This window comes from Mus caroli, unplaced genomic scaffold, assembly GCF_978045245.1.
Source record: "Mus caroli unplaced genomic scaffold, Mus_caroli_1 scaffold_17, whole genome shotgun sequence".
Taxonomy (NCBI): Eukaryota; Metazoa; Chordata; class Mammalia; order Rodentia; family Muridae; genus Mus; species Mus caroli.
The window spans coordinates 40,998,425-41,012,854 of record NW_028227272.1 but is presented as its reverse complement, the minus strand read 5'-3'; the positions used below and the strand labels follow the sequence as shown (position 1 = coordinate 41,012,854).

Here is a 14,430-nt window from a genome sequence, read left to right as displayed (position 1 = left end):
AGCCCATGCTTGAATTCCTGTCTTGACTTCCTTTGAAGATGAACAGTGATATGGAAGGGTAAGCCAAATAAACCCTTCACTCCCCCCTCCCCCCCAGCAATAGTAACCTTAACTAGGATAGGAATATAATACTTCTTAGCTTTTGGCTTTTTCTTAAGATTTATTTATTTTATTTATATGAGAACACGGTGGCTGTCTTCAGACACATCAGAAGAGGGCATCAGCTAGATCCCATTACAGATGGTTGTGAACCACCACGTGGTGACTGGGAATTTTGAACTCAGGATCTCTGGTAAAGTTGGATTCTCAGCACAGAAAAGAATTTCAGGACAAGTGAGAGTAAACCAGGTTTGTTAAGTAGATAAGAGAGACCGGTGCTAGTCCATGCTTGATTTAAGCGCAAGGTGGGGGGAGGGAGCAAAAAATAGAGACAGGGAGACAAGAGCTACTTTTAAGGAAAAGGAACACATCTGAGACATGGGTGTGGGACCTCTCAAGAGAGCAATGAGTCATTTTCTTTACAGTGAATGTATGTGAATATATGGCCCTGTTCTTTTAAAAGTTATATTGTTTAAAGGGTATATAATTCATCCCAAGGCTTCATGATTTAAAAAAGGTTTAAAAGTTAAAGATTTAGAAATTAAATAAGAATATATAACGGGCTTACTTATTTTACTTAAAATTTTTCTTTTGTAAAAGAAACTATAATGTGACTTTATGTGGTACACTGCTCAGATTTAGGGATGAGAGGCATGCTGGTGCGGTTAAGCCCCAGGACATGAATGTTCTCATCCTGAGTCAGCACAGATGGATGCTTGGACATCCTTATTTCCGGTGAGTTTAGGAAAACTAGGACTAGCTTTCAAGATAGGTGTTTTGTTTTGAACAGGGTTGTGTCGCTCTGGCTCTCCTGGAACTCCCTTTGTAGACCAGACCGGCCCTGAACTCGCAGAGATCTCCCTGCCTCTGCCTCTGAGAGCTGGGATTGCAGGTCTGTGCCACCTCACCTGCCTTGTTTCCAGCAGTCTGGATTTTGTCATTTGGGTTGAAGTTTCCTGATGCCCAGCTAGAAGGAAATACAAACCAGAAATCAGAGTGAAGTGGCCGATCTCCCTCCCAGCATTCCCTTGTTTTCCTGTCTTTCTGTCTTGCCTCAGCCTGACTGATGACCATTATATTTAGACAGGAGGCGCTTCCTCCTCCTAGAAGGCCTGGTTACCTCCGCTGAGACTAAGTCAGAAGCAAGATGATGTAAAACTGCCTTCTGGTGCCCAATGGCACCCAACTCAAACATCTTCCCAAACTTTGAAGCTCTGTGATTTTACAATGCAACTTTAATAAGCCACACACATCGGATGAGCTGGGGCTACTTGTATTTCATTACGTCTTTTTTTTAGTAGTTTCTGAATTGTTTGGATTTGCATATGAACATATGTTTTATTTTCAAGGATAAAGTCAGCTGGTGTCTTTAAGAAGGTAGCTTAATCACCTATTCTTCGTTGAGATGCGTTAGGCTAGCAAACACCCCCGAGAGAGCGTGAAGGACCGTGTTTGTGGGGATGAACTTATGCTTCTGCAATGCTGTGTTTCCTACAGAAGTCCAGGAAGGAGCAGCGTGGATGACGCTGGGGAAAGAGATGAGAAGTTCTCCCAGGCCATCAGCTTCACACAGGAGTCGGTTAGCAGAGTTTCAGAAACAGAGTCCTTGGATGGGAGCTCACCGAAAAGAGTCAGTATCTGCTGCTCCTCAAAACCCACCCCGGTACCCAGTGCTGTTGATCACAGGACTAGAGCAAGTCAAAGAGGCAGCGTACTGAGAGTGTCCGAAAGCTTGGGATGTTTGGCTATCTCTGAGTAGCAGAGGTTACATAGGGATAGGATGTGCTGTTCTTCAAAGATGGCTTAAGGCACCAAACTACCAGCAGGTCCTTAAGCAACATATATAAGAACACTAAGTGCTGCTTAAAATATAACAAGGAACTTGTAGTCAGCAGAATTACCTCAAGAGTAAGGAATATGCGTATGACGGAGAAAATGTGTTTTGAATGGGGAGAGAGGAGCTGTTTTGCACAGGCTTGGTTACAGGGAACGCTTCTTTTTTCTTTTTAGTAGAAACTTCTTAAATAACACATTAAATATGACAGTCCAACTGAGCTTTTTAGTTAGCTGGTGAACTTCATTTTTTTTTCCAAGTCTCATACATGTATTAGCTTTAAAATTTACTGAATTTCAATCACTTGGAGTCGTGATTTTTTTTTTAGATGAAGTCTTTTTTTATTTATTTATTTATTTATTTATTTATTTATTTATTTATTTATTATATGTAAGTACACTGTAGCTGTCTTCAGACACTTCAGAAGAGGGGGTCAGATCTTGTTACGGATGGTTGTGAGCCACCATGTGGTTGCTGGGATTTGAACTCCGGACCTTCGGAAGAACAGTCGGGTGCTCTTACCCACTGAGCCATCTCACCAGCCCCCCAGATGAAGTCTTGTCATGTGTCTTGGACAGACCTTGAACCTGTGTTGTCTTCTTCCTCACTCTCCCTGGTACAGAGGGTGTAGGTATTTACAAACACACCTGGCTCACTGTCCCTGGTATTTGATACTTGGCGTCTCCTCTGCCAATTTCAGCCCCTTCAGAGGAGCTCCTGTCTTTTTAAACTGACCACTAATCTTTCATGTTTCCTTTTCTTTTTCCTGGCATAGCAATGTGTCCCATGCACTTTAAAACGTTTTGATGAACCTTTTTCTTAGTGAAGAAGAAGGTATTTAGATACCACTTTCTTTCTTTCTTTCTTTTTTTTTTAATAAAAGATTTATTTATTTATTATATGTAAGTACAGTGTAGCTGTCTTCAGACACTCCAGAAGAGGGCATCAGATCTCGTTAAGGGTGGTTGTGAGCCACCATCACACATGGCTTTTATATGGGTTCTAGGATTGTTCAGGTCCTTGTGCTTGTTCATCAGACACTTCACCAATGAAGCCGTCTCTCCAGCCCATGGACTTCTGAAAGTTTAGGGAGGACTGTTACGTTACTCCCACCTGGATACGGTGGTGTAACTCTTTAATAAGTTGTGTGTTGGATCCCAGTTACCACTCAGCTTCCTGACTGACCAATGGTTAAAACCTGTGTTCTCCCTGGAGCTGAGAATCCATTCAGTGCTGGGCAAGGATCTTGTAGGGCAGAAAGAGAAGGGTTGGATATATGCTTTGTATGCTCTTTTATCCATGTACACACAGACAGGGCAAAGAGGAAGGTTTCTGTATAGTTAATACATATTTTGTACTTGTCTTACTGATCATAGTTAGTTCTATTTGAATTGTAACGTAACAATAGCATTTACATTTAATGCCCATCGTTTAATATCTCTACCTACCAGTATGTCTGTTACTATAGAAATGACCTGTCCTCATTAATCATGCCCAAGAAGTATACATACTGTATTTTGTTATAGTTTAATTTTCTGTTTCTTAGTCTCTTAATGGTAGGACCAGTTGGGCTTGTTGTGAAGTTAATCTCCTCTCCCCACTGCACCCCTAAATGACTCCTATATCTTTATGGTCCTTCCATTTCTACTTTAGTGCCTTCTTTCGAGAGAGGTGGGCACCGGCTAAGGAAACTAACCTGGGTTTGGCTTCTCTCCCAGTCTGTCCCGAAAGTCCCGATTATTCCCTTGTATTGTGGTCTTCTGTTGTCTTTCCTTTGTGCTCCAGCCACTCACACGCTGGTGACTTCCTTTGAATCCCTTCTATGTGACATTCTTCATATGTTTGCTCTTCTTCACTGTGTGAAGAAAGGTCTTCGGTGCCTCCTGACACATCAAGGGTAGCATTCAATCCTGAGAGCAGCGTTTGAACCCTGTACTCTTCATATTTAATATTAAAGTTCTTGCTGTAAGATCTACGCTTCAAGTCAGGTTTTTGTTTATGTTTTGTTGTTGTTTCTTTTAAACTGAATTGTTTATCTTTTAGGGATTAGGCAAAGAGAACTCCCAGAGCGAGAGACACGTGAGGAAAAGTCCTTCGCTAGCTTCAGAAAAGAGGTTAAGCAGAGCACCCTCCAAGTCACTGGACTTGAACAAGAATGAGTACCTTTCTCTGGATAAAAGCAGCACTTCAGATTCTGTGGACGAAGGTAAAGAATGAAAATCTTAATGCAAGTCCAGGGATGTCTTCTAACGTTTACCTTTGTGTTAGGGGTGTTAGGTGTGTGTGTGTGTGTGAGAGAGAGAGTGAGCGCGAGTGTGTGCGTGTTCACAGAGTGAGAATTTGATTGTGGCATCCTCATGCTACAGAGAACCAGAAAAGGAATGGATGTGTGTAGAAAATGGGAGAGCAGCTAGTTAGTCTCCCCGTCTTTATTTCTCTCAGAGCCTGGAGTTTGTTAGAGTGACTTAAAATGCCAAGCTTTCTGGACTAGAGTTAGGGCATGGTGAACTAGCTCAGTGCAAACACAAGGATCTGAATTTAACCCACACGGCAAGCCCAACATCAGGAAGGTGGAGACAGTCAGATCCGTGGTCTCACTTGCCTGGCAGCCTCTCATGATCAATATGTTCCAGGTCCCAATGAGAGGCAAGACCAGGTCTCAGAAATAAAGGTGCCTGTCTCTGAGGAACCACAATTAAGGTTGTCTGGACTTCACAGACACAGGCACACGTGTACACACAAATAAATCTGCTCAAACCTCATTCTTACACACACACAGACATACACACAGACACACACACACACACACACACACACACACACAGCTTTCATGCAGTGGACACAGAGCAGTACTAGTGTAAAGGCAAATCTCTTACTAGCAAGCCTGAGTGCCTCTCCTGCAGGTTGAGGTAGGATATTCCCATTGTGACTGTATTTGATCTACCTCTCCTCTACCTAGAGAAAAACAGGAAATTGAGGGTTTTGTTTGAACACACGCATGAGTTAGCTGTGCAGAGGTTGGATGGAGGACAAGATCTTTGCGTCCAGTCTTCTTTTCATTTAAACTACTTGCCAAGTTTATTACTAAGGTTATGGCTATGACTATGACTATTAAAGGTGTGTGTAGTCTTGGTTGGCTGGCCTGTAACTCACGTTTCAGTTTTGTTGAACTCAGATCTTCCTGCATCTGCCAGTGTTGGAATTAAAGGCATGAGTACCAGGGCCGGCATTTCCCAACTTGTTTTTTCTCTTCTTTTTTCCAAAGGGATATCTGCTAGGTGCAGAAATGCACACCTTTAATCTCAGCATTTGGGAAGCAGAGGCAGGTGGATCTCTGTAAGCCTGGTTAACATAATGAGTTCCAGACTAGCCAAGGTACATAGAGATCTCCTGCCTCAACCTACCAACCAACCAAGACTCTATAAACCTGAGATACATAAAAGGAAATAAAAATGTCTAGAAAGCAACCCTGTTTAAAAGATTACCTTATTGATGTTACTTAATGATTACGATTCTACTCTGTATGGGTGATATTACATGCTTTTAACTTTGGTTATCTTTTAGAATATTTTTGAGAAATATTTAGAGATAACTTTGAAGGCAGAAGCATGGTCATACGTCTGATATCACTTCTGAACTCTTTTATTAGAGTCAGTGTATATTGAAGCTTTTAAATTTAAGTTTATTTTCAAACCCCTTTAAATTTTTTATTAATCCTGACCAGTTTTTCCTTCCTTCTCTGCTCCCCGCCCCTCTGCTCCACATCCCCCTTCACCATCCACCTCTTCATGTCTCTTCAGAAAAGGGCAGGGCTCCCAGGGCTATCAATTAAACATGGCATATCAAGTTGCAGTAAGACTAGGCACATACCTTGTCTCAAGGCTGAATGAGGCAACAGGACAAGGTTTCCCAGGGCAGGCAACAACATCAGAAACAGCCTTCCCTCTCTGTTCAGAGTCCCACAGAAACACCAAGCTACACAGCTATAATCAAATTGCTTTTAAAGGAACATCCTATACTTGAATTCTTTTACAAATAAAATGCTAATAATATTGTATATGACATTTATATATTCTGCATGGTATTTAAAATAACTTATGGGGACAGTTAGGTGGCTCAGTGGGTAAAGGTGCTTGCCATTAAGCCAAATAACTTGAAAAAAATAAAATAAAACCAAATATTTGGTTTAAGAAGACCAATAGATTTAGCCAGACTCTAATGTTGATGAATAATCAGAGCCTTTGCCAAAAGAAAGTCCTTCTTTTCGTATCAAAGGTATTGAATGTGCTGCGCTCTGGCTGCCATTTTTATTGTATGCTTTATATTGTTGCAAAAGCTCAACAGATAGTATCCTTCCTGATATCCCTACTGTAATAAAATAGGGAAGGACAAAAACGAAACAAAGAGCAAGTCAGAGAGACCAGAATAGCACCCTCAACACTAATGGTGGCCAAGTTAGAGGATAATCCGCTTAAGTGTGCCAGAGGTGACAGGGCTGCTGACTGAGCTGAAGATGAGGATGACCCCATCAATCAGGCCAGCCACCCTCTGAAGAGGAAGGAGGGAGATCAGCTGCTGCTCAGGGTACCCGGGCTTCATCGAACAGGACCGACATATGCCAAGCCTGCCCAGCATGCCCCTTCCATGCTTGCACATTATATCAGGCATCATGAGCTGCTGTGACAGATACCACACGGCTCAGACAAGAGCGATGTAGGCTCTTACAGTTCTGTAGGGCAGAAGCCACAGATCAGGCCCAGCCGAATTGCTTTCTGGTGAGGACACTCTTGCTGGCTGTGGATAGATACCTTCTTGCTCTTTCCTTAGTGTGTGCCCAGGAGGTTAGGGTGGGAGGAAGAGGGAAGTAGAGAATAGTTGAGACTATAATACCCTCCCCCAAACAAACAAACAAACAAACAAACAAGCAAAATAAATTCCTCACATTTATGGGAAACCTACTGGCAACTTTCAATTTTCTCTCATAACCTATGGGTTTTATGCAGTAGGTTTTATAAGAAGTCTTTCCTGAAACTATGAAGGCCCGCGTTGAAGTCAGTGCACTAGCTGTTGGTATGATGAATAGTGAGGCCTGACTAGGCCTCCTGCTGGTATGCATTAGGGTGCGTGGGTGTGAATTAGTCATGTGCTGCCTGGCCAGACCCAGGACTCTAGGAAGATTTATCATGGCACCCAGTGGCCAAGTATGCAAGTGACACCAAAACAAGGAGTTATTTTCTCTTTGTTCAAACCTACTCTTAAAAGAATCGTCCTTTTAAAGTCATTGCATCATTGAGTTTCTAGCAGGGTAACGTTAAAACTCAAAGGCCGCACACACATCTAGGGATAACAGAAAGTGGTGTGCAGTTTCTGTGCGTGAGCCCCGGTCACTTTGTGTTCCTTATTGGTGCCTCCTTAAAATCTGCCTGGTTTAGCAGTGAGCATCTACATTATTTTCCCCTTAGTATTCTTAAGGTGTTGGGTTTTTCTTGTCAGATGATCATCAGATGATAACTTGGGTATTTCCACTGTTTTCCCTAAGTGAATTTCGAGTCTCAGGCCCATCAGATCTTCCAAAGGAGTATAGTGATGAATCTGTGTTTTTTTCTTTTTTTAATTTTTAATTTTCTGGAGGTTGTAAAATGATGAAGACATTGGCAGGAAACAAACTATCAAGAAAATGGGGAAAGTCAGACGAAGTAGACCAACTTGGGAAATTTGGGTATCCACGTGGAAGCTTAGCGGGAACTGCTGGGTGGAGAGCTCTTCAAGCCAAACACTGGTTAGGTCTGTTGTCAGTTGTCATTGTTTGTTTGTTGAGACAGGGTCTGACTGTGTAGCCCAGACTGTCCTGAAAAGCTGAAAAGCTGGTCATAAAGCTCAGGTAGACCTTGAACTTCCCATGACTCTCCTGTCCCACCCTGGGTGTTAGGATTCTGTAAGCATCACCACACTGGCTAAAATGAAGCACTTTGATCACATAGAAAAATGAGAAAAACGCTACCTTCCCCATCGCATTTATGCTACAATTTTTGGGAAGGAACATTGGATGTGTGTGTGTGTGTGTGTATGTGTGTATTTCACTCTAGAACCATATACCCTCCACAGAACCAGTTAAAACAAAGTATCATGATACTGCCTCATGGAGGGAATCAACATACCCCCTCCCCCAATCAAATCCTTACCTATGTAGGACATTTTTAAGCATCCTCAAAACAAGGGGCAGCATATGTTTTAGGTTTCATGTAAACCGTGTTTCCCCAATATTCATCTGCCTCATTCCAAATTATTCTACTGGCCACCTTCAAACTGATACTTCAAAAATTTGTTTGAAATTATGTGCGCACATGTGTGCATGCGTGCAAGTGTGTGTGCATGCATGTGTGTGTGTGTGTATGTGTGTGTGTGTGTGTGTGTGTGTGCATGTGACTGTTGGTGTCCACAGAGGTAGGTTAGTTTTTGAATCTCTCTGAGCTGGAGTTATAGGGGGCTGTGAGCTGTCTGTCCAGTGTAGGTACTGAGACCAAACTTGGGTCTTCTGGCAGAGCCACCCTCTCTCCAGTCCCAAAGATGACATTTTTTTAAAGAAGTATATTTTTTTTTTCTATATTGACAACAGTACTCTGCTCCTGAGTTGAGCAGTGACTTTTCTGCATTTAAAAAATACCACCTGCCAACCGGTTGTGCTGCGGCAGTGTAATTGGTATTGTTGTTTGCAGAGAATTGAAATGTCAAGAATTTCATAAACGAGAAATCCAAAGCAGGAATAATTTATTTCATTTACTTATTTCCTTCAACAAATTCCCATGCAGACTATATTATTAATTCCTGATACTGATATAGCAAATTGTACTTTTATCAGCCATAATTCAGAATCTATCACCTAATGGGGCTTAGGAGAAACATGAAAATATTATATTGATGAGTGTACATACATGTAATTTTTCCATTTTCAATATGAATAAGAAACTGACTTTTGAAAAGTTATAATCTCAGGGCTCCCTGAAAGAAGAGAGGCTGCGTCTGGGTGCGGAGAAGATATCAGCTGAGCTTGGGGCCCGTTGCATTCTGCGTCCAGTTGTTAGAAATTTGCACAGCAAAAGAAAATCAATAGAGTGAGAAGACCTCCTACAAGACGAGAGGAAGGCCTGTGACGTCAAACGGGGATTAGTGTCCGGAAAAATATTTAAAAATTAAACAGCCAAAGACCAAGTAATTCAGTTTATAAGTAGGCAAATGAGCCAAAAACCACTTTACAAAAATAAAAAAGTACAAATGGCCAAAAAATACACATGAAAATCTTCAACATTCTTAGCTCTCAGGGAAAACTGGATCCTCTGCCACGTAGCAAGTTTGAGGCCAGATATATGAAACTGTCTCAAAAAAACAGACAACTCTCTCACCCCCAACCCAATCAACCCAAAATAATTACACTGAGATTCCATGTCATCCCATTTGGCACAGTTATCATCAAGACAACAAACAAACAAACAAACAAACACCCAACAGGTATTGGTGGGCATGTGGGAGAAAGAGAAGCTCTCAGGCACTGCTGTTTATAGAGTGTGAGCTAGTCTTTTCTGGGACATATGTGCCCCCCAGCCCCACGAAGGTAAAAGCCGGCTTCTAGGGAGCCCTGCCAGCTCAGTGTTGTCACTGAGCCACTCACTAGAGCCAAGAGCACCTCACCCTTACCCACAGCCACTATTCTAGGTTATTTGTGAAGAACGCAGGCCAGCCCGGACAGAAGGCCATTAGGTAAAATGACCGGAGCAGCTGTCTGGAGTCCAGGGTTCAGGATCATAATGAAGAAGCATAAATGATGAGAAGGAACCAGGGATTAGAGCACACTAGAGAGACTGGGCTGGATCCAGAGTACAAAGAATTTCCTGCAGAAATTCTACTGAATCTATACTTATTTGCTTCCATTGTGAATATTTGAGGGTTGTTTTTTTTTTTTTTTTTTTATCATGAACGTTTAATACTTCTGTGTCAGAGAAAGCTTTTCCCCAAGCCTGGCAGGGAGGCTTTCTTACAGAACCTTAGCAAATTGCCTAATTTCAGTGATGATTTTGACACTGGAGGAGCCCTTTGAAATCCCAGTGAATCGTTTTGCCTATAAATGGTGTTTCTTAGAAGAAGAGGGTAAATCAGTACCTGCATGGCGTTTGTAAATTCTTTACACACAAATCAATAATGAGACGGAATGTAATCGTGGTGGGTCAGAACACAAGAGCTCTGCGCTTCCGGTTTGTAGACAGCCCTCTTTCGTTTAAGCACACTGGTTTCCAAAGGTCAATATCGCAGAGACGCTACCCAGATCTCCTTGGAGCTTGGTTGCTGAGGTTTGGAGCTCATGTCATGGTTTTTTATTGTGTATGGGTGGAGAATAAGCCTTGAGATAATATCAAGTCACTGTCCTTTGTCATTAAGTCATTTAAATTTTGTGTTGGGTTGTTTCTACTATTTCTGTTATATACCATGCTTCTGCTTCTGCCTTTTTCCATTTTTTTCTTTTTTCTTTTTCCTTTTTTTTTTTTTTTTAAATAGTCTTTTCAGTTAAACTCTGGCAATGTAAAACGAAGGGTGTTTTTTTGTTTGTTTGTTTGTTTACTTGCTGGAGTGGATTCAAATTCCAGAGCAGTCACTCCTGATCTTGACATCTTGACAGTTCTCTCCATGCTACACCTTCCTCCTCTGTAGAGGAAGATGATAATGTCACTTCTTCCAAAGGACTGTATAAGGCTGAAATGTGTCAGGGCTGGAAGGGGATTCGCACAGTGTCTGACATATATGTGAACATGGGCTGCTGGGCTGTTTCCAAGGGACATCAGAGGTGAACACACATTAGTTCATTGGTTGTGGTAATTTTCAGCAGATGCTTAGCTATCAGGTTCCCAGGGGGAGCAAGTGCTGTTCTATTGGACCATACTCAGCTTTGAAGAACACTTTTCAGGAGGAAGTGTTATTTCCACTTTAACGTAGGGTATTGAGAATACACAGAGTATAGTGAGTGATCCCTATCTGGGCCAGCCAGAAGTAAACCAAATTAGCTCATTCAGGCCAAATGTGTTAGTGCACACAGCAAATAGAACCACTGGAGATGTCATATTTCCTGAATGTATTCAGTGGTATGACTTGAAATGGCTGTGGTAGATATTTCTTTTATCACATGAAACACCCATTTGTGTAGTATCTTATAGAAGGAGTTTGATATTATTCCAGATGAGTGTTTATATGAGTGTGGGTTTTAACAATTGAAAATTGCGATCTTGTTTAGTCAAGTACTTATGTTTGTGATTAACATAGATGTTTCCAATTTGTACTTTCAGATTTCTGATGTAAGATACTCATATTTAAAAACAATTTTGTATCAAGACCCAAACAAAACAAATCCTTCCCCAGAAGTGTTGAAATTCTCTTTCCTTAATTTCTTCTCCTCTGGTTTGTGTTTTGTTTTTCTAGAAAATATTCCCGAGAAAGATCTTCAAGGAAGACTTTATATCAACCGTGTCTTTCACATCAGCGCTGAGAGAATGTTTGAACTGCTGTTCACTAGCTCGCACTTTATGCAGAGATTTGCGAATTCTAGAAATATAATAGGTTGGTCCTTTGTTCTTACCTAACAAGAAGTTTGGGAGGATTTTTCTTGGAGGGTTGGAACTGATATTGTCTGGGGAGAAGAAGTTAGACACAATTTGATTTTTAAGGCATTGAGTTTTAAATGTTTGGTTAAATTCACATGTGATCAATATAATTGTTTAATTACTTAAGTGCTACTTAAAATGTATAAGATTTGTACCCTTGAAAAAAACCGCAGTTACTCATTAATGTATCTACTCAGTCTAGTTGAATCCTATTAGAAAGGACTCCATTATGTGACAACTGGGTGCGGGTGGACTGTAAACTGAAGTAACCACTTGGCCAAGTGGCCGGGTAGATTTATTGCAGCTGTGAATTTTTGGACTCGATGCTTACACTCTGAGGTTCCCAGTCATCAGAAATGGGTGCATGTTCACTTGGAAAGCCGTTCACTGGGCCTAGGGCAGTGTCATTTATGCTCTCAAACACCCATCAGTAATAGACTTACAAATTATGCCTTTTCACTAAAGAGTACCATATAAAGCAAGTGACGGTGAGTTCCTGCTGCTTATGACTCGGAGTAACCTGCACAGACACAGTGTTAAGCAAAGGAAGCTAGACACAAAGCATGCATGCTGTGTCACATCTTGGCAGAGGCATGGAAGTCCATGTGGTCATTGCCATTGTGGAGGGGTAGATGGGCGAAGCCTAGGCTGCTTAGCTGATAAGAAGTTTTATGTATTAGTGTGATTCTTAGTGCCATGTGTATTTCCCCTGTGAAAAATAACAGACCTGTGCCCTTTTGATCCAAGGACCTATAATATAATAAAATTGCAGCTTTGTCTAGGGAGCTGACTACACGTTCAGACCAGTTTCACTGCTCAAAAGCTCTACATTGTTAAATATCTCAAATAAGTTTATAGTAAGTTTTAAAATGAATATGTATCGAAGGTTCTTTGTTAATGTTGGGAGTCAACCATATAAAATTAGAATGCAATAGCAGGAGACATTTGTACAAGGTAAGCCATTTCACATGGTCAATTCTGTAACCTGAGGATTTTGTTAACCATTAGGTTATCTGAGACCTTCACAAAAGCACAAGTACATATCCACTGATAAGATATGGATATGGACTCCAGGTCCAAAGCTGGATGGTTCTTATTCATAGTAGAGTAGCAAAGGGTTTCTGCTGATGTGGGATTTTGTGATTATTTCATGAGCTTCATGGCTTTAAGAATAATGTTTCTATTTTCCATTAAAAATATGAAGTATCTAGGAGATGTAAGTTGCTCTCTGCTCAGCAGCTCATATTTAACATATTGCATCTCTTCTGAATCTGGTTTCTACTTTGCTATTCATTCCTACCTGGGGAGCTGGGGTCTTGTGAAGAGTAAGGTATGATTCATTTTGTATTGGCTAGCCAGTGGTTGTTGATGAGGTCATGCCCATTTTAGGGCTATAAAGCACACAGGTTATTACAAATTGATAGGAAGTAAAGTTTGCTTTTTGCAACACAACTACATCTGTTATCCAGTATCTATCTGGATTCAGCATGATTGGTTATATCCACTCTCTGGTGTCATAAAAAGCATTAGGAAGCAATGGCTTCTGGCTTATTCAAAGCCTGAACAGTTATGGGCACATTACAGGGTAGACCTAGAATGAGTCAAGATACTTTTCTCTAAAAGATCATCTGTTCCTGACTGGAAACCATACTGTTACTTTTAGAACCTGCTACCCAGTAATCAACACTGTCTTTCTTCTTTTTGTGTTTCCCACTGTGTGTGTGTGCGTGTGTATGACACATATGTGTGGAGGTCAAGTATCAAGGTTTGAGTGAAAAATGTTTCCCATCGGCAGGCACTTGAACCCTAGGTCGCCAATTGGTGTCACCATTAACAGAGCTTGTGAAACTTTTAGGAAGTGTAAGTGGCCCTCTCTGCTCAGTCTTGCTGGAGGAGGCACGTGGCTGGGGGCTTTGGGTCACGGTATCTTATCACAGCAACAAAAATGATGAAGCCATCTCCTGAGCCATCTCACCAGCCCCATAGATTAATTTATTTCAATAAGGAACTTTTAAGTTGGCAGTCTCTTTAATTTCTATTTACAGTTGCATGCCATTACTTCTAATTAAAACCTCAATTTAGAATATTTTTCCCCCGATTAGATAAATGTAAACCTTCAGAGAATCTTCATGACTTAGTATAATAACATCTGTATTTACTTTCCTTGGGATTCTCCTCAGATTTTAAAATTGTAATAAAATGTATGTGGTGTAGAGGCAGCAAACAGTTCAGAGATGTTGTATACACTGAATGTTGTGTAGCTATCACCGCACGCATCTCCAGATCTTCTTCATCAACCCAAACAGAAATGCTGAACCTACAAACGATAAATCACCATCTGACCCTCCGCAGTTCCCGAGGGACCACCATTCCATCTTTTACACTGTGAATTTAACAACTCGGGCTACTCCATATAAATGAGTGTATATAACATTTGTTTTTCACCAAGAAGTTTTCTACTTAATGTGCATCCGTCCATGAGAGGGCACATAGCAGGATTCCATGTCTTTTAAAGGCTGAATTATATTCAATATATGCATGTGTAACATCATATTCTGCGTCTTCATTCATCCACAAATGACATGTGGCCTGTTTACAGCATATAGCTACTGTGAAAAAAAGCTACCCAGGCCATTAATATGTGGATGTCTACTTAAGTCCCAACTTTCATTTTCTCTCCGTGTGTATTAGTTGTGTAGAAGCAGATTGTTTTATCATAGGGTAACTTTGTTTATTTTTTTTTTGGGTGGGGGGCTTATCCAGTTCTGTATTTTATGACTGTGCCATTTTATCATCCTATCAGCAATGCACAGAGACTCTGGCTTTTCACAGAATCCTCAACACTGTTCCTTC

The 14,430-nt window shown here is 41.1% G+C and overlaps 1 protein-coding gene across 7 annotated transcripts in view; it reads left to right on the top strand.

Annotated features, from left to right (window-relative positions):
• The window catches only part of Gramd1c (GRAM domain containing 1C), a 77,838-nt gene that overhangs the window by 49,009 nt on the left and 14,399 nt on the right, over positions 1-14,430 (top strand). For all 7 annotated transcript variants that reach the window (XM_021184889.3, XM_085832429.1, XM_021184890.3 and 4 more), the window contains 3 exons: positions 1,597-1,729; positions 3,977-4,139; positions 11,396-11,533. In XM_021184889.3, coding sequence (XP_021040548.1) covers positions 1,597-1,729; positions 3,977-4,139; positions 11,396-11,533 — 434 coding nt within the window. The remainder of the gene's footprint in view (positions 1-1,596; positions 1,730-3,976; positions 4,140-11,395; positions 11,534-14,430) is intronic.